Genomic DNA, 20,331 nt, shown 5'->3' on the forward strand with positions numbered 1-20,331 from the left:
TGACCACACTTGGATAAATTAAATATCAATAACAAAAAGGTGTCTAGAAAACATCACATATTTGCCAATTAAATAGCACACGTCTAAATAACTCATTGGTCAAAGAATAATGCTCTGGGAAGTTAGATAATATTTTGAACTAAGGGAAATTATTTTGAGATCTTTTCCTCTTTTCTGACATAAGTATTCAGGGCTATGAATTTCCCTCTCAGCACTGTTTTTGCTGCATCTCACAATTATGCTGTACATCATTATAATTCAGTTCTAAGTATTTTTTTTTAAGTGTTAGGAGATTTTCCTGTTATCATTCCATTATTAATTTCCAGTTTGATTCCCCTCGTGGTCAGACTACATGATTTCAATTCTTTTAATTTGTTGGAATCTGCTTTAAAGTCCAGGATATGGTACACTTTTGTGAATTTTGCATGAGCACCTGAAAGAATATGTATTCTACTGTTTGGGGACAGTGTTTTATAAATACCTATTAGATCTGTTGTCTGACACTGTTGCTCACTTTTTCTATATCCTTATTGATTTTTCTTGTCTGGTAGAGAGAAAGGGATGTTAAGGTCTCCAACTGTAACTGCAGATAGATCTATTTCTATTTCTCCTTCCAGTTTTGTCAGTGTTTGCTTCATAGATTTTGAAGCTCTGTCGTCTGGTGCATACACTTTTAGGATTTCTATGTCTTCTTGGTGTGTTTTCCCTTTTATCAATATTTAATGTCCTTCTTTGTCCCAGGTAATTTCCTTTGTTATGAGGTCCACTTGATCTTATTAATACAGCCACTCTGCTTTTTAAAAACTAGTGTTTGAACAGTATATTTTTTTCTCTTTTTACCTATATTGCTATATGTGAAGTGGGTGTCTTGTAGATACTATATGACTAGGTAATTTTCTATCCACTGTGCCAATCTCCATCTTTTAATTGACGTATTTAGATGATTTACGTTTAAAGTAATTATTACATGGGTGCCTGGTTGGCTCAGTCAGTAGAGCATGTGACTCTTGATCTTGGGGTTGTAAGTCTGAGCCCCACGTTGGGTATAGAGATTACTTACAAACAAAATCTTTAAAAAAAAAATAAAGTAGGGGCACATGGGTGGCTCAGTTGGTTAAGCATCTGACTCTTGATTTCTGTTCAGGTCATGGTTCTGTTCTCATGGTTCATGCGTTCAAGCCCCACATCAGGCTCAGCACTTACAATCTGCAGCCTGCTTGGGATTCTCGCTCTCCCTCTCTCTCTTTCTGCCCCTTCCCCACTCACACTTGCAGCACACTCTCAATAAACAAACAAACAAACAAACTTTTTAAAAAGATAAGGTAATAATTGATATGTTATGGCTTACATTGGCCACTTTATTATTTGTTTTGTTCGTTCATTCTGTTCCTTATTCCTTTGTCGCCCCATGCCTTTTCTTCCTCCTTGTAAGTATTTGAAGAAACTAAACGAGATGGAAAAGAAAACATATCAAGATGAATGGAATGTGAATAAAGTGCTGCTATGGGGCGCCTGGGTGGCGCAGTCGGTTAAGCGTCCGACTTCAGCCAGGTCACGATCTCGCGGTCCGTGAGTTCGAGCCCCGCGTCAGGCTCTGGGCTGACGGCTCAGAGCCTGGACCCTGTTTCCGATTCTGTGTCTCCCTCTCTCTCTGCCCCTCCCCCGTTCATGCTCTGTCTCTCTCTGTCCCAGAAATAAATAAAAACGTGGAAAAAAAAATTAAAAAAAAAATAAAGTGCTGCTAAAAAGAAAGCGTAGCTCTAACTGCTTGTACTAGACAGGAATAAAGCGAAAGATCAACGAGCCAAGAGTGCATGTTAAGAAGTAAGAAGAGCAAGTTCCATGGTAAGTAGAAAGAAATAATTAATAGAGCGGAAAACAGGGGCGCCTGGGTGGCTCAGGCGGTGAAGCGTCCAACTCTTGGTTTCAGGTCAGGTCATGATCTCACGGTTTGTGGGTTTGAGCCCCGCATCGGGCTCTGAGCTGACAGTGTGAAGCTTGCTTGGGATCCTCTCTCTCTCTCTCCCTCTCTCTCTGCCTCTCCCAAGCTCGCTCTCCCTCTCCCTCTCCCTCTCTCTCTCTCTCTCTCTAAATAAATAAATAAACTTAAAAAAAAATAGAGCAAAAAACAATAATATAAAAAATAGAGAGATAAAAGAAAAAGTTCTCAAAGACAAACCTGATCATTTGAAAGACTGAAAAGAGATCTTATCAAAAGACTGATAACCCCTTAACTGGACTGAAAAAGAAAGAAAGAGAACAAGAAGACACTCAAATTGCCAATACCAAAAACAAAACAGGGGATATAATTAGTTCTGTACTAAAACCGTACACAAATAAATATGACAATTGAGATGAACTGGAGAAATTCCATCAACGTAAAGATGACCAAAACTGGCCCAAGAAGAAATAGAAAATATTAACGGGCCTGAATCCATTATAGAATTGGGTTAACAACTAAAACCTTCAACAAAGAAAACACTAGTTTCAAGTGGCTTCACTGAAAATTCTTTCAAATACGTAAGGAAGAAATAATGCCAGGGCGCCTGGGGGGCTCAGTCGGTTGAGCGACCGACTTCATCTCAGGTCATGATCTCGCGGTTTGTGAGTTCGAGCCCCACACGGGGCTCTGTGCTGACAGCTCAGAGCCTGGAACCTGCTTTGGATTCTGTGTCTACCTCTCTCTCTGCCCCTCCCCCGCTCATGCTCTGTCTCTCTCTGTCTCTTAATAATAAATAAACGTTTAAAAAAACTTAAAAAAAAAAAAGAAAGAATACCAATGCCAATCTCATACCAACTTTTTCTGAAACTAGAAAGGAGGAAATGCTCCCCTACTCACTTTATGATACCAGCCTGACTCACCACTGAAACCTCACAACACTATTACAAAAAATAAAAGTATAGACCAACATCCCTCATGAACATCAATGTAAACATGCCTTACCAAAATATGGGCAAGTTGAATTCAGAAAGATACCAAAAGGATAATATAGGATGACAAAATGTGGTTTATCCCAGTAACGAAAGGCTAGCTTCTCACCCGGAAATAAATCACTGTAATTCACCACAGGAACCAAAGAAAGAAGAAAAAAGTTATGATCATCTCAATCAATGCAGAAAAAGCATCGGACAAAATCCAATCCCCATTCATGATCTAAAAAAATAAAAATAAATAAATAAATAAATAAATAAATAAATAAATACTAAGCAAAGTGGGAATAAAATAGAAGGAAAACAGCTGTGGAAAGCTGACGGACGGCTGACGTCATACTTGATGATGAAATATGAACACTTTCCCCCTATGATCCAGACCATGTGTATAATGTCTGCCCTCATCACTTCTGTTCAACACTGCGCTGGAGATTTTAGCCAGTACAATAAGGCGTGAGAAACAAATACAATTCATAACACTTAGTATGGAATGAGGAAAATGCTTTTTATTCACAGACGATATGTTTGCGCATGAACAGAACCCAGATAAAACAGCTAGTATTAATTAGTAAATTTAGTAACGCACAATATACAAGGTCATTATACAGAATCAATTGTATGCTTACACAGTCAATTAGAAAATGCCAGAAAAACCATTTTAATAGCATAAAAACCTGTAAGATACATAGGAATACGTTTAATAAAAATATACACAGTCTCTACATTGAAAATGACAGAATAAGGCCCAGAGAAGTTAAGAAAATGAAGAGATGCCTGTTTGCAGATTGGAAAACTCAATGTTAAGAAGGTTAGTTCTCCCCAAACGGATGTATACATTCGATGACATCTTATCAAAATCTTAACTTTTTTCAGGAAAATTAACAAGTTGCTTCTAAAGGTAATAAAAATGTGTGTGATCTAGAATCCAAAATAATATTGACAAAAAAAAAGAAGAAGATAAGAGAGTTAACAGGTTAACTGTAAATCTACGGTAGTGAAGATGGTGTGGTATTGGGGTAAGGATAGACAAATGGATTAATGAAACAGAACAGAGGATCAAGAAATAGATTCACACTTTCACAGTTCATTGATTTCTGATAAAGGGGGCCAAAGCGATTCAATGCGGAAGGGAAAGTCTTTTCGAAAAAATGACGCTGGAGGCAGTGAATAAAAATATGGGGGGAAAATGATCCTCGACCTCCATCTCACACTACACACTAAACATAATTAGCGACGGATAATAGACTTAAACAAAAACGCTAATGACAATAAACGTTCTGGAAGGCAACAGAAGAATAGCTCTATCACACAAAATGCAGTAATCATAAAAGAAGAAATATAAAGCATTCGATCTTTATCAACGTCGAAAACGTCAGCTCTTTAAAACACAGTTGTAACAAAATGCAAAAGCAAACTATAGGTGAAAGGACTCATCTGACAAGGGATGTGTACGTGGAATGTTCAAAGAACTCCTACAAACCAATAGTAAAAGGAGAAACATCCCAAGAAAGATTGGGCAACAGGTTTGAACAGATCCATCATAAAAGAAGACACCGAGTGGCTAATAAGCATATGAAAAGGTGGCCAGCATCACAGTTAAAACCAGAATGAGATATTACTTCACACCCGCTGGTTTCGTCAAAAACACCGACAATATCAAATGCTGGTGAGGACTAAAACTGGAGCTCTCCAGCATTGAAGGTGGGAGCACAAAGTGAAACAATCACTTTTGAAAAACTGCTGTGGCCATTTTCTCTAAAATTAAATATATTTTTCCCTGAGGAGCCAGCAATTTCACTCTTGCTTACTGCAGAAAAATGGACACCTATGTTTCCAAAAGAAAAAAAACAGAAAAGAATTTGTTCCAGAATATTCATAGAGGCTTTACTCATACCAGACTAATCTGGTAAACAATCCAAATGTCCATTACAAGAGAGTGAATAAACAAATCGGGATATGTCCGAATAATTAATACTATTTAGTAATAACAAGGAACGAACTTCGTTACCACAGCAAGCTGGAGTGGATGTCAGTCATTACGGTAAACAAAAGGAGCCAGTCACAGAAGCGTCCACATTATCTGATTCCATGCATGCGGCATTCAGGAATAAGCAAAATTCATCTACGCTGTTAAAAAAACGGAACAGTGGTTGCCTCTGCAGGGTGAGGACTGACTGGGAAGGAGACCAGGGAATTTTCCCAGATGATGGAAATGTTCATATCTTGATTGGGAGCGTGGTTACTGGGTGTGTTTGCTTGTCAAAGTCATAGAACTTGACACTCAAGATCTGTGCATTTCCTTGTATGTAACTTACACCTCAGCCGAATTTTTTAAAAGACAGAAGAGGAAGCAGTGGGCAGGAACGTGGGTGTGTCAGTTCTTGAACTTTCCTTTCCTTGACCTTGACCTCCTCCACCATTTGGGATCTCCTGGTTCCAGTAGGTCACCCCAACCAGAAAGCACCAATTTAAGTACCGATTTCTGCACAGGTCCTTTTTTTTTTTTTTTTTTTTAATTTTGAGAGAGAGAGAGTGCACAGGCAAGAAGGGAAGAGGGGCAGAGGGGGAGAGAGAGATAGAGAGATTAAGAATCCCAAGCAGGCTCCACACTCAGTGCAGAGCCCAACACGGGGCTCGATCCCACCACCCTGGGATCACGAGCAGAGTCGAAATCAAGAGTCAGAAGCTCAACCAACTACGCCATCCAGGCACTCCCCTGCCCTGGTCCTTGAGTGATAGAATTCTGGACAGCAATCATTAGAATTTTTTACAGCTCTCTTAACTTGGAGCAGAAGTTCTCACTGGTTTAGAAATCTCTCACCATACAACTTACCTAACTACTCGAAAGAAAAGGTAAAGCCCTTGAAAAGCTTAGCCATTTTAAGAAAGAATATGCATACCCATGCACACCCGCAGACTCGGCATCTGCTTAAAAGATACCAGCGGTGATAAAGAGTCATCAACAACCGCAGACTGAGAAGCAACCAATGAAAGGCTTAATAGGTCTAAATTCATAGTTCACAGTGGAATCGATTTTATGGCAAAAGAGTGGAACAAAGAGAAATCTAAATATCCAGAACCAGATGAGCTGACTGTTGATATTACAAGATGGAGCAGAGAAAGTGACAAGGGGTGCTCCCTATATGGCCCTTCGCTGTAGAGTCAGTGTGCAACAGAAAGGAAAGGTTTATACTATCCCTCTCCTCAAATACACACACACACACACACACACACACACACACACACACACACACACAGTCTATTCCACCACGGGGATTTTTTCCTTTCCCTCTTCTTCCAATTAAGATGTTCATTGCCCGTGCAGCCAATTCACAACTTGGGAGGCCCACCTCAAGAATACTCTCCCCAGAATAATTTCTTTGGCATTTACCCTGACAATAGTAGTGAGTTACTTTCAAAAGAACCAGCTACGGAAAACCCAGAGCCCCGCAATCCCAGAAACATGGGAATTTGGTCTCTTACAGATTAATTTTGAATTACCTCTCAGTTTCAGTTCGAGGAACTGCTAGAACTCAGTAATTATACTTTTGCCCAGATGAAAGTTTTACAGAACTGTAATGATCAAGACAGTGATTTGTAAATAAAGTCGATTTACATATTAATCTCGGCAAGTGAATTATCTTATACTCTCTGGATAGTATGAATACTGTGTTTAATTTGATTAGCAGCCCATTATTCCATGAACAATACTAGAAGCATCACATGAGCAGTTCTGAAATCAAAGGGCAAAAGGCATTTCTATACATGCCAAGTGCTGTATTATTACAGTTTTCAGACAAACATGAAGTGTCTTGATGTTTTCATTAGACAAACTAACTTGATGTTACCTGAATACATTTAAACCAGAATGTTCAGTCTTTTTAAAAAAAAAATTTAGTGTTTTTATTTATTTTTGAGATGGAGAGAGACAGAGCACGAGCAGAGGAGGGGCAGAGAGAGAGGGAGGCACAGAATCCGAAGCAGGCTCCAGGCTCTAAGCCGTCAGCACGGAGCCCGACACAGGGCTTGAACTCACAGACTGTGAGATCGTGACCTGAGCTGAAGTCAGATGCCCAACCGACTGAGCCACCCAGGCACCCCAAGTCTTTTTTTTTTTTTAGAGAGAGAGAGAAAGCACAGGAGTGGGGGAGGGGGGCAGAGAGAGAGGGGGAGAGAGAATCTTAAGCAGGCTTCACGCTCAGCACAGAGCCTGACGCAAGGCTTGATCCCATGACCCTGGGATCATGATCTGAGCTGAATCAACAGTCGGATGCTCAACCGCCTGAGCCACCCAGGCACCCCATAAACTACAATGTTTGAAACAGAGAATACCAAAGTTTAAAAGGTCTATCTTGCTATTTTAATAATAGCAAGTCCTTGTTAGACCATACTCTCTCCTCTTCCTCCTCCCTCTACAGAGATAATTCCCCATTCACAACTTTAGACTTCATCAGAAGAGACTGGCAGTGTGGACCAGTCCTAAGAATGTGAGTTTAAAGTTCAGAGTCAGGGGGCGCCTGGGTGGCGCAGTCGGTTAAGCGTCCGACTTCAGCCAGGTCACGATCTCGCGGTCCGTGAGTTCGAGCCCCGCGTCGGGCTCTGGGCTGATGGCTCAGAGCCTGGAGCCTGTTTCCAATTCTGTGTCTCCCTCTCTCTCTGCCCCTCCCCCATTCATGCTCTGTCTCTCTCTGTCCCAAAAATAAATAAACGTTAAAAAAAAAAAATTAAAATTAAAGTTCAGAGTCAGTACTGACTCTGACTGTTCCTTTCCTTCTCCCAGCCTCAGTTTCCATTTCAATAAGTCCAGGATCAACACTCACCTCCAAGAACAATGGAGAGGAAGAACGGGAAATCATGTGGTTACAAGAACACACGGGGAACTTACACAGGCGGTTCTGTGTGTTAGTTAGGTAGTGGTTTGGGCTCTGGAGCCAGACTGCTGGGGTTTCAGTCTGGCCTCTGTCTCCCACTAACTGGGGAAAACTGAGTCACAGTTTTCTCATTTAAAATTTCCTTTATTGTTTATTTATTCTTGAGAGAGAGAGAGAGAGAGAGAGCGCGCGCGCGCGAGCACAAGTGGGGGAGGGGCAGAGAGAGGGAGACACAGAATCTGAAGCAAGCTCCAGGCTCTGAGCTGTCAGCACAGAGCCTGACACGGGGCTCAAACTCAAGGACCACGAGATCATGACCTGAGCCGAAGTCGGACGCTCAACCGACTGAGCCACCGAGGCACCCATCGGTTTTCTCATTTTTAAAATGGGGATAAGCATAGCATCCACTTCGCAGGTCATCGTGGAGATCGAAAGAACTAATTCATGTAGAGCTCTTGGCTTGGTATCTGGCTCGCTGTTAAGTGCTTAGTACACGTTAGCTGGCTTTTTTAAGACAGTGGCCACTCCCCTAAGCACTGGTCAGTCCTGCGTTCACACAGGTACGTTGGGGGGTCCACAGGCACCTCGAATTTACCACGCCCAGACCCCAATTCTCCACCTTCTCCCCAACCCACTCCTCCTACACTTTTCACTACTTTTGCCATTGCAATCCTGCCTTCCCTGCCCGGCTCCCCCGGCCCCCATTCTGTCCCCTAGCCCCAAGTTCCCACGCTCAGTGAGGCCCCAAAGTCCAGAGTCCCCAGGTCCCACCCCCGCTGCCCCAGGCCAGTCACACTGCCTGGGCAACAAACCTCTGGCTTCCCTGCCCTGGGCTGTCCTCCTCAGTCTGCCCCCGACACCCCAGCCTCAAATATGCTCCCACAGCTCAGTTCCCATCAGGCCTTTCTCCAGCTCAGTCAGAACCCATGACTCTCCATTTCCTACAGAATCTCTAGCACAGCAACCCTTGCCTTTGCTGGGAGCTTTCCCCTCCTGCCTTCGCTGCCCTTTTGTCCCCTGGTGGAGCCACAAGGGCCTCGCCACACCCTGACCACACCATCCACATTCCTGACCCTGCAATCTTTCTCACACTGTCCCCTCAGCCTGGAATGCAATCTTCTTCCAGGTTTATGGCTTCCTTCCCACCCTGGGTCTTTCATCCAGCACTCCCTGTACAGAGCTCAAAGGCCCCTCAGGGCAGGACGGAGACCTGCCAGCCACAGCCTGGGGGCGCATCCCAGGCCCTGCTTTGGGGCCTTGTCTCTGTCCTGTAAGCAGGACCTTCATTTGTAGAACCCAATGCAAAATTATTTCGAAGAGGCCTCTTTGTTCCAAAGTTATTAAGAATGTTAAGATGGACAAATCCCAACTGAGGAACATTCTACAAAATACCTGACCAATAATAATCCTCAAAACTGTCAAGATCACATACACAAAGAAAAGGCTGAGAAAATTTCAAAGCCAAAAGTAGCCTCTGAGGTCAGGATCGCTATGTGTAACGTAGCATGCTGGATGGGATCCCGGAGCAGAAAAAGAATATTAAGTAAAAACTAAGAAACTATGAAGTTTAGTTCATAATAATATATCAATATCGGTTCATTAATTGTAGCAAAGATACTACATACTAACGTAAGATGTTCAAAGTAGGGGAAACTGGAGAAGAACTTTCTATACCATTTTGACAATTTTTCTGTTTATCTAAAAGTGTTTTAAAATTCAAAGTTGTTTTTTTTTTAATTAATTAACAGAAGCAAAACAAAGAATTCTGAGAAGGCAACAGCAGAGACAATGAGTAAATTGTCCAAGACAGAGCCAGGATTTAAACCCGGATCTGCCTGACCCCAAGGCTTTTGTGACTAACTGCTTCTGTTGCTTGAACCCCAGGGAGAAGGCCCTCGCCCGGGGACAAGAGAAAAGATGTGTGTCTGGGTGGGGGTGGGGGGGAGGGGGCTGTCACAGTATTTAGCGGAGGTTAAGAACCCAAGCCTGATGGTCACATAGTGTTATGCATCTGTTCATATGAAATTCCCAGAATAGGTAAGTGCACAGAAACAAGAAAGTGGATTCACGGTTGCCAGGGGCTGGGAGAGGGAAGAATGTGAAAGGGACACAGCGGAGGTAACTGCTTAATGGTGTGGGATTTCTTTTTTGGAGGGACAGGATTGCTGTTGAATTAGATAATGATGATGGCCGTACAGCATCATGAGTATACTAGGAAACACGGAATCATATTTATTTATTTATTTATTTATTTATTTATTTATTTATCTATTAAGCTCAATGCCCAACATGGAGCTTGAACTCACGACCCCAAGATCATTGGGGTCTGAATTGTACACTCTTAAATGATAAGTTTCATGTGATACAAAATTGAAAAAGAAGAGTATAAGCTTGAGATCCATTCCGTCTGGATTTGAATCTCCACTGGCCCATCTGCCAGCTGTATGTGACCGTGGGCCAGTTGCCTCTCTGTGCCTCAGTTCCTTTATCTGGCAAATAAATAGGGGTAACAGTGCCTGTCTCATAAGGTTGTTGTCAGCATATAAAGGACTCAGGATAGTACCTGGCACATAGAAAGCAATCAACATTAGCTACAATAATATTACAAAGAGACGGTAGAGCTTCAAAGGCCTCAACGTTAGGTGCCTCCCCACCAGGGTCCAGGTGTTTGGGGTCCATAATGGACTGGATGGGCCAGGGGGGGGAATTACGAATTCATCCTTAAACCTCCCGCCCCATCCCAAACCCCACTCCCCACCCCCTCCTCCCCCCCTCACGCAACAAGATCCTCGAAACCGAGCAGTCTGAGAGCTCCCTTCCCCAGACCACCCAGGGGCCCAAGAACCACTCCTGGGCGGCTCCCGGGTGGAAGCAAGGCTCTCTTCCTGACCCATGGCCTTCTCTCCCTTCCTTACCCGCGGCCTTAGAACGGAGGTTGCAGCGGCAGGCCGCGGGAAATGAGCTGCAGCGCGCCGCCTAGTGGCAGCTGCGAGCACACGGGTCCGGGTCACAGAAGGAGGGGCCAACCCGGAGCCGCCAGCCCCGCCGGCCGAGACAACCCCGACAGCGGCTCTTAAATCAGCATTGTTACTAAATAAATAGCTTGTGTTCAGCCAGATAAGGGGCTTTGTGTGTATTCTTTTTAATTCTAGGAGATAGTGTTTCCATTTTACAATCGAGGAAACTGATGCTAGGAAAGGCTCAGCAGACAGCCCCCCCCTTCTCCCAGCAGGTAAGAGCTGTCCCTGGACCATCAAACGTCAATCAGCTCAACTCCAGATTCCACAACTCTGGCTCCCACAGGCTCTTCTGGTTCGGGAGAAATGAGGGTAGCCCGTGGAAGCATCTGCAGCCCCCAATGAGGGTCAGAGCTGGTTCTGGAACTGATTTCAAAGCAGCTGTGTTGCAGAAAGGTGCCCCCCCACCCCACCTTCCTCCAGCCCTAGGTCCCAGGCCCCCAGGAAATGGAGGGGGAGGTGCAAGGTTCCTTCTAGGGCCCATTTGACAAGTCTGGGGACCCTTTGCTCAGTAGCCCCTCTTTTTCCAGCCTCATTGATGTTTCCACTCAATCAATATTGATTGTAGGCCTACCATGTGCAGGATGCTGTCTTACAAGCGAGATACATGATAGTGAACAGGAAAGGAGGGGCCCTGCCTCTAAGCAGCTCATCACCTCCTCCTCCTCCTCCTTAACTCACAGCAGGAACACCTTTACTGCGAGTGTGATGGCTCTGGGTTTGGGAACACCTTGGTAATTCTTAATCCAGTTACACTAATGAGTCATCCCAGGGCCTGGGCCTTGCCCATTCTTCACCCATCCCAGGGAAAGGTGTGGGCTCAGGGCCTCTGAAGGCCTTTCCCTGACCCCAGCTGAGGGCCAGCACTCACACTGTTACAGCATGGCAGGGGGGCAGGGAATTACAGAGGGATCCCCAGTGTGGTAAGTTCCCCACCCTGATGCTGGAGTCCTGGAGGGAAAACCGGGCCCAGGACCCCCACCCCCCTCCATGGGGATATTTTAAGAGTTGACAGAGTTTTTAGGCTGGGGAGGAAAGTGGGACAGCCGGGAGGAGAGGGGCAAATAAATGACCACATTTATTTTGCTTGCCCTCCCATCCCCCCCTGCCCTGCTGCCAGGAATTAAACAAAGTCATGAAACCAGGCTAGAAGGGCCTACCTGGTGCAGCTACTGCCTGAACAGCAAAGTCCAGAGGACTGAAAGTTTTTGGAAAAATCTCCAATTCCCACCGGCTTTCTGATTAAGAAAGAGAGAGCACGTGTGTGCCCATCAGCCCTGTGCTCCCCGCCTGCCATGTTTCTGCTGAGGTCCCTCCCTGCCGAGTTGTCCAGCATAGTGTCCTTGACCATGTGTCTGCACCCAGACGGTGATGGTCAGTTGTGGGTCTCGGTACCTGTGTTCCTGTATGGGTTTCCTCGTGGTAGTCAGGCATCTAAGTATCTACTGCTTCCGTGTCATCTTAGGAGTATGTTTGTTCTTTTGGGGGTGTATGTCTGTGTATATGTCTGTGGCTGTGACAAGGGGTGTGCGTGTGCCTTTTTTGGTCCTGTGTCTTAGGTATGTGGTTGTCTCTGCAGCTGGGTGCCCGTTTGTAGGTGTTTCTGGGAGGGTCAGTTTGCATTTGCACCTGTGGGTCTTTGCTGTGTGTTTACCTGTGTGTGCTTTTGTAGGTGTGTATCAGTGAGGTATGCCTGTAACTGTGTCCAGAGGTATGTGTACGTATGTGTGCTTATAGTTATATGGACGGGTGGAGCTGGCTTGGTGTGATCAGCTATTGACTCTCTCATCCACTACCCTTGCCTGGGCTGCCCTGGGCCAAACTAAAAATAACCCGCCTACCTTTGCCCACAGGGACCTTTCTCGGTTGGCCAAAGTTCTTCCCAGGGAGTCTGGCACTACCTGCATCCACCCTCCTGATCCTGAGTACCCAGCCACAGAGGGCGGAAGGGGCAGACTGACTATAGGACCCTGCCCCAGAGGCTCCGGACCCCAGCCTGTGGGGCAGGGTGTGTGGAGGAGGGTATGGGCAATACTTGTTGTTCCTCTGTCCCCACCAGGTCCCCTCTGGTCCCCAAATCCTTTCTTCTTCAGCCTAGAAAGTATCCCTGGGCATACTTGGCTCTATTTCAGCCCATCCCCTACAGGCTCCTCGGCCCAGCTGGACCAATCTCAGGCTTCCTTCACCCCTTCCTGAAGCTGCCCACGGCACCTGTATTTGAGGAGCTATTCTAGATCCCAGCTCCAGAAAAATCCCAAGTAGAGAACAGATCAGAGCTAGGGAGAAGAGGCATTCCTGCTGGCTGGCAATATCCTTCTCTGCCAGGCCAGCCCCTGAGAGGTGGGGGGTGGGGGGATGGGTGGGTGGAGGCTCCCCAGCTCAGAGTTTCTTTCTAATCCCATCTTTCCTGCCCCCTTCATTCACTCATTCTCTCCAAGCTGTGTGATCTTGAGCAAATGACTTTACATCTCTGTGCCTCTATTCCTTCATCTATAAAATGGGGATAGAGTTGTTGTGAGGACTGAGGTAATGCGTATCAAGTGCTTAACCCCATTGCTGGGGCACAAGTCTTTGCCAGTGTTAGCTGGTCCACCCCTTCTGACGTCTCTGTGTTTCAATCTTAAAACACCACCATCCCTCAAACTCCACCTAAATGGCCTTTGGCCTACCCTTGGGAGGCCAGGACTTACCCCCCAGGAATCAGCCTGGCAGGGAGGGGAGATCTTGGAAAGAGAGATTACTGACATTTCATGCAGTTTCCATACATAATTTTTTTTCATTCAATCCTATGCCCCCTTATGAAATAATTATAATTTTTTCTCTATTTTAGATGATGATGAAGGGAGCATCAGAATGGTTAAGTAACTTGCTCAGTTCAAGGTCACACAGAAGGTAAGGAACAGAGCCCAAGTTTCTCTGAGCCAAAAATGTTTGTACCCGTGCCCTCTACCCCACTGTTCCTTGGAGGACAAGTTTTTAACGCCCTAGTCCCCTAAAGTGCTACAAGAGGTTTAGAGGCAGTTCTGCCTGAGGTTATTCAGACAAGTAGACCCATCCTGGATGATCTACATCCCAGGTTCATACCCAAGTTCACATAGCTGTAAGCCCCAGCTTGATCACGGCTTCGGTGTTCAAGATTTTCTCATTTAGAGAGTCAGTTTTGGAAACATCCCAACATGTAGAAGGCATGGGACGTAATACAGACGAAGGGAGCCAAAAGTGAGACTCCTCAGTTTGATCAGATGAGAAAGCTGACACAGCCAAGCCAAAGGAGAGCTTAGATACACTTTCTTAGTTTTTGGAAAAGAAAATTGGCCAGACTCCACTTCCAGCTGATTTCCAGCGGCCGTGTTTTCCAAGTCGCCAGGCCCACCGGCTCGCGAGGACCCCCCTGAAAGGCCCCCAGCTCGGCAGAGGCCGCGCCCGGGTGGCCCTCGGTTCCCCCCCTCCGGGGCCCCCTGCCGGCCCCGCCCCTGCCCGCCCAGGCCCCGCCCCGGCCGCGCGCCGTCCCCCTCCGCTCGCGGACTCACTAGGGCGAGCGAGCGGCGGCGCTCGGCATTGTGGCAGGCGGCGGAGGCCGGCGAGGGCGCCGGAGCCGCGGGTAGCGGCGGGGCGCAGAGAGGCGCGCGCGGGGGTTCAGACGGCGCGGCGCGGGCTGCTGCGAGTGTCGCTGAGTGCACTCACCTTCTGTCTCGCAACTTCGAAGCCAGGGCGTGGGAGCGCGGGAAGCGCTCGGAGCCCCAGAGCCTGAGGAGCGCAGAGAGGGGCGCGCCGGAGCCTGGCGGGAGAGCGGGCGCCGGGCACCCACTGCGCTCCGAGCGCCCGGCAGCCCTCTGCGCAGCGTGGCTGCCGCTGCCCCCACGGAGGGCACGGGCTGGCGCGGCCGGGCGCCGGGGAGGACGGCGAGGAGGAGGCGGCGGCGGCGGAGACGGCGGCGGCGAGGCTGGGGCCAGGGAGAGAGCCCCGGGGGAGAGGCGCCCGAGCCTGGCCGCGGGAGCATGTGGGCCCGGAGCGGAGCGCGGGGCGCGCTGCTGCTGGCGCTGCTGCTCTGCTGGGACCCGAGGCTGAGCCAAGCAGGTAGGGAGCGATCGGGCGTGGGGGCGGACGTATAGGGGACATTTGCGCCCCAGTCTCCCGAAGTTGAAGTGGTCCATCACCGCGTCGGTGTGCACAGGGAAAGCGCCACGGCACCCAAGTTAGAAGGTAGATTTCTCCGCCCACCAAAGTGGGCGATGGCGCAGCCACCCCTCGGGCGGCGCAGGCCAGGTGGTTCAGAGTAAGCTTCCTGCCCCCGCCTAGAAGGGATCACTTCTTTTCCTTGGAACGGGTGCCCGAGTCGAGGTCTGCTCCTTCCGGAGGACTGGCCTCCAGGGGACCCCAGGTTCCCCGCGCACGGAGACCCGGGGGAGGGGGGGTGGGGGGGTGGGGAAGACTCGCCGCTTCGGTCAGGTGTGCGTTTATGTGCGGTTCGCCGGAAACTTCCTAGTCGGGGTCCGGGCTCGTCCAGGCTCCTACGCGCTGCACCCTCCGGAATCAGCAAACGGGAAGGAGGGATAGAGAGACCTGCGGAGCACTGGAAGTGCGGGTCTGCTCGGCCTGCCGGAGGAGGCAGGCTTGAAAGGCTTTGGCTATCGAAGGGGGAAGGGCCGAATACTGCTCGCACAGCTTTCCCTGCGACCGCAGGATCCGCTGGTCTGGAGGGATATTTTCTGGGGTTTGGTATGTATGTGTGTTGGGGTGGAGGGGAGTACATAGCGATCCTGCCAAGTTTCCGTCTAAATGGGTCACTGACATTCTCCCGGTCCGGGGAGCGGACGAGGTGCGCGTATCTACATTGGGCCTGTAGGATGCCTTAAGGGGGTTGGTGGGCTCCTGAAATAAAGTGCCTACCGCCACCGCCTCCAGCACCTCGCTGTGGTCGTGTACACGTCTCCCTCGTCTGTGGCTGGGCCCCGCGTCGCTGTCTGGGCTGTGTCTTCCCGGCGAGCCGGTGGACGCAGAGGAGCCAACCTTTCTTTGGTGCCGGAACCCAAGTAGGTGAGCTGGCAGCGGCGGCCGGACACCTCCGCTCCCTGGGCGGGGCGGGGCGAGGCGAGGCGTGGCGAGGCGAGGCGAGGCGAGGCGTGGCGGGGCGGGGCGGGGTGGAGTGGGATGGGTAGGGGGCGTCCCGCGCGGAGCCCTCTGAGTTGAGGCTGAGAATGGGGCTGGAAACCTGGCGCAGAAAGTAGACGAGGTGACGCAGCCCTCCCCCTCCCCCTCCGCGGTGCTGTTGGCATCCGCCCCCCACGTACACCCCAATAGCCAAAGATTCCTCACTCTGGAATTAATGATTCCCACGGCCTTGGAGCGAGGGCTTGGTTTTAGCACATCCTCCACTTTTTTTTTCCCCCAGCCCTGTGTTGTAAAGTTACGACACAATCATTTGATCCAGGTTAATTACGATTTGGGCAGACTCTGGTATTTAAAGCAGTGTTTTGAAGTTGGAAGGTACTGGTGGGGGAGGGGGCAGGCTGCTGAATGACCAACCTTGTTTTAAAGAGCGCAGTTTAATGCAGGAGGTGCTGGGCTGGGGTGTTGGTTTCTGGTTTGAGGGTGTTTGAGGGGAGGTGATTGAAGGGTAGGGTGAAGTCTTTGTGAACTTGGGCAGGATTGGCGCTTGGGAAACTGTTTTAGAACCAACCGGGCAATGGGATGGGGAATAAATACTGAGGTTACTGAGGGTGGGGGGAGGGTCTCCGCTGGGCAGGAAAAAGACAAGACTGGTTGGCCGAGAGTTCTCTGGAGCCAGGTTCCGCTGGGGAGGCTGGGGGTGGCCTGCCTTTCCTGCTTAACAAAGCATCCAGCCCCCACCTTTCCCAGAGGAAACCCCAGGCCCAGGGCTTTGATGGATTTGGGCACAAACGGAGCCCAGCCAGAAATGGCCTCTAATACCAGGCTTTGATTTCTCACTCGTGAGCAGAACCGGTGTTGGAATTGTGCTCATTACTTAGCACGGCAGGGGCTGCCTGCCCACCAGCCTAGAGAGGGGCCAACTGGTGGGGTTGGCCTGCAGCCTTCCCTCGGCCCAGAGTGTAAAGCCCTTAGAAATCTGCCTTCAGGAGGGAGAACCGGCGCCTTCCTCCTACACAGCTCATCTCTCTGATGCCACAGGCACAGAACTTCTTTCAGAATGTTCTTTGGGTCTGCCCATTGGATCCTTCATGAGTCCCATTTCACTGATGGGGAAAACCAAGGCCAGCGTGTTGGCTTTCCTCAAATCTTGCCTTCACTTGACCACAGGTTGCAGACGTGCGCACAGGGCTGCTCCTCTCCAATGGTCAGGCTGGTTCAGGTCACATTGGATTCCTCCTCGGAGCCCTCCTCGGGGCCCCATCCACCTCTGCCTCGAGGTTTATATCAAGCTGAGGGAGATAAGGCTGTATCCGTAGAAGGTGGGGGGGTCTTTCTGGGAGATGTGCAAGCTCCCCTCAGGTAGCAGGCGCCGCTCTTTCCTCTCACCGCCCCCCTCCCTGGTAAATATGGAGATGAGCTCCCTTTACAGCACTGACGATTTTTAAGCCATAAAGTTTGATGGTGGAGAAATCAAACCCAGAACCATAAAACCCCAGACCCTTAGAAGCGGATGTCAGCAAGTGACTGGCCAGCAGAGGCCACTTCAAAAGCCTGGGTTAGCCCTGAGGATCTCCTGTCACCCCACCCACCTGTTAGCCTTTCCTGGAGCTTTTAATGAGTCTTGCCATGGCCTCTGGCTGGGATGGTTAAGAAGGGACCACGGTGTCATGATAACATTTCCTTTTAAGATGCAATTAAAAATCTGAGTTTTCCGAGTGTCTCTGCTCTGTGTGCATGTGTGTGTGTGGGGGGGGGGTGGTAGTGTAGTGTGGTGTGGTGGCCCATCCGTGTCTCTCTCTACACGATAGCAAACACCCATCTCAAAAAAATGGAAAATCTAGAGGGTCTTAATGAGATTTCTCATATAGAGAAAGTATCACAGCAGGGGAGGAATTTCGGAGGTAATTTCTCTCCTCCCCCCTCCTCCACCCCCACCCCTCCGGAATTCCGGAGGACAAAACAATTCCTCTCTTTTCCAACCCCCTTATTTATGCTGAAGCTTTGGAACAGGCCCGGACGTGCCCCCCGTGCCCCCCGGGGTTACTCGGGGACTCAGGGATAGATCTGGAATCTGAACTCAGGCCTCAGACCTCAGGCTAGTTGTGGCTCCTTCATTCCACTAGCCTGCAGACTGGCCAGCATGGATCTGGGACCGAGATGCCAAATTGAGGCCCCGCAGAAGGCCAGCGGCTAAAGATAAGGTTTGTTGGGTAGTTAGGTCAGATGGGACTTGTATAGCAGGATGGGGGAGTGGGTGAAGAGATAGAGTCAGAAACTCAGACCCCAGACGGGTGGAACAGGGCTGGGCCAGACATCACAAGTAAGGTCTGAGACTAGCGAAGTGCCCAAAGGTTGCTCCACTCCTGGTGCCTAATCTGCCCTGGGTGAGACGAATCACAGGCCAAGCTCCCGTGGGCTCTGAGACTACCTGGCTCTACATTTTAAAGCTTTGCCTTCATATAAATGGGGCAGAATATATTTTTACTTTCTATTTTCAAGCTTTGGGGGCTCCATCTCCTCCCTACCCTGTGGCTGTTGGCTGTCGGGCCTAAGGTGAGATCTGCTTCCCATCTCTCCTTCCCTCCTCATCAGTGTCTTCTAAGGAGGGCGTGGGCTGCCTAGGAATTTGGGGATGAGGCTAGAGGAAGACCCCTTCTGTTCCCAAGTGCTTAGAGTAACTTTAGGGATTCTGAATGGCCCGACCTGGAGCGCCCCCCTCCTCCCCTGCCGGTGGCTAAGCGCGTTCTTTAGACTCTCAGCTCTGGAGTTGGGCTGGAGACACCCTGTAGGAAAGGGGGTGAGGCAGGGGCCAGGGTTGGGACTGGGGCTGGGGAGTGGAGTCATCTCAACCAGGTGCCTCGGCTGGGGTAGCCTCCGGGGGGAGAAAGGAGGAAGCGGGCATCCCAGGCCACAGGCGGCGCCTCTCCTGGCCCCCTCTTCACCAGTTTCCTAAACAGCTTCCACAAATGGAGTCATTAAAGCTGTGAAGGCAGAATGAAACCAAACAAGTGCCTTCTGTGCTTTTTCTGTTTCGTTTCTTTATTTTTTTTTAAAGGGAAATTTAAAATACCGTAATGAAGATAATACGAGGAAGGGCACTTTCGGGCAGGTGGGGGGAATTCATGCACTGCCCCCTTCGATTTGCTTCGGGAGTTGCGGCTGGGGCGCCCCCCTCCCCCCCCCCCCCCCCCCCGTGGGCCTGCGCTCGGCGGGGGAGCCCCGGCCGCCCGGGGAATGCCTCCCGACCCTCACTTTGCGGAGCCACTTTGCGGAGCCGGGCCCCGGGCGGGCGAGTCAGATTCGCACTCGGCCCCGCTCCGTCGCGGCCAATGCGCCCCCATGGGGTGGGCAAACCGCGGGTCCCACGGCGCTCCTTTCTCTCCCAGTCTAGGCTTTTCTCTCGCTAATGGCAGCGAAAACACATGCTGAAGTGCAGGCATAAATCAACCACCTCCCTGCTCCCATACCCCTTTTGTTCCCTCTTGCTTCTTTCCGAAAGCGCCGAGGTGCTGGAAGCCCCCGAATCGACCCTTGCGGACAGCGCGGCCTGAGCCCGACCCTGACCGTGATTAGCCCCCTCCGCGGGGGTGGACTCCGTGGCGCCCGGCTGGCCTCGCGCTTACCTGGGGGCCCTGCACCTGGGCGTCCCTGCTCCCTCTTCTCTCCCGCACCCCACCGAGCTCCTCCCACTCCTCCTCGGCACCGCCCTCCCCCCCAACCAGCCTTCCCTTCTTCTCTCCCCTCCCCTGAGCTGTATCCGTCCACACTGCACCGCCTCTCGACCTCCCAACAGCGCGAGTGCGCCCAGCCACCCTCCTCATCTCCCTGAACGGGCTGCCCCCAGTGCCTCACAACTTTTCCTGAGCCCTGTGGCTCGGTTTTCGGAGAAGGCAAGCTGTGGGTGTGAACATGTGTATTAGGGACGTGGGCCGAGGTGGGAGTGTGCGGTGGGAGGTGAGGATGGGTGTGGGGTGTTAGGCTGTGGAGGTGAAGGTGCAGGAGGAGGGGATGTGTAGGGGAGAGGCATGCCTTTTGTATATGGGGGTGTGATGTACGTGGCTATGTGTGTTTGGGTGTGTGCAATGTGCATATGGGCACAGCTGTGGTGTGTTTGTGTATAAATAGGTATGTGTAGTGTGGGGACAGTGAGTCACCACCAGGCATGGGAAGCTCCATCCATTGTATGCTGTTGGGAATGTCTCTTCCTGGTGGGACCCAGGCCATTTGCCCTTCAGCACTAAGGAGGCCTGATTTTGCCCTGTGCTGGTGGGGGTTGTGAGCAGGATTTGGTTCAAGTGCCAGGTTCCGGAGTTGGAAGGGCAGAGGCCAGCATCCCCCATTGAGGACAGATAGAACAGGCCTGATTGAGGGTAGGTCCCGCTGCCCCAGAAAGAGGAAGG

The 20,331-nt window shown here is 49.7% G+C and overlaps 1 protein-coding gene across 1 annotated transcript in view; it reads left to right on the forward strand.

The window, feature by feature from the left end:
- The first annotated feature begins 14,389 nt into the window (after positions 1-14,389).
- UNC5B (unc-5 netrin receptor B) overlaps positions 14,390-20,331 on the forward strand; it is an 81,859-nt gene continuing 75,917 nt past the window's right edge. Inside the window, exon 1 of the mRNA XM_047825166.1 lies at positions 14,390-14,896. Coding sequence (XP_047681122.1) covers positions 14,818-14,896 — 79 coding nt within the window. The 5' untranslated portion in view covers positions 14,390-14,817. The remainder of the gene's footprint in view (positions 14,897-20,331) is intronic.

The sequence above is a fragment of the Prionailurus viverrinus genome, chromosome D2 (assembly GCF_022837055.1).
Source record: "Prionailurus viverrinus isolate Anna chromosome D2, UM_Priviv_1.0, whole genome shotgun sequence".
Taxonomy (NCBI): domain Eukaryota; kingdom Metazoa; phylum Chordata; class Mammalia; order Carnivora; family Felidae; genus Prionailurus; species Prionailurus viverrinus.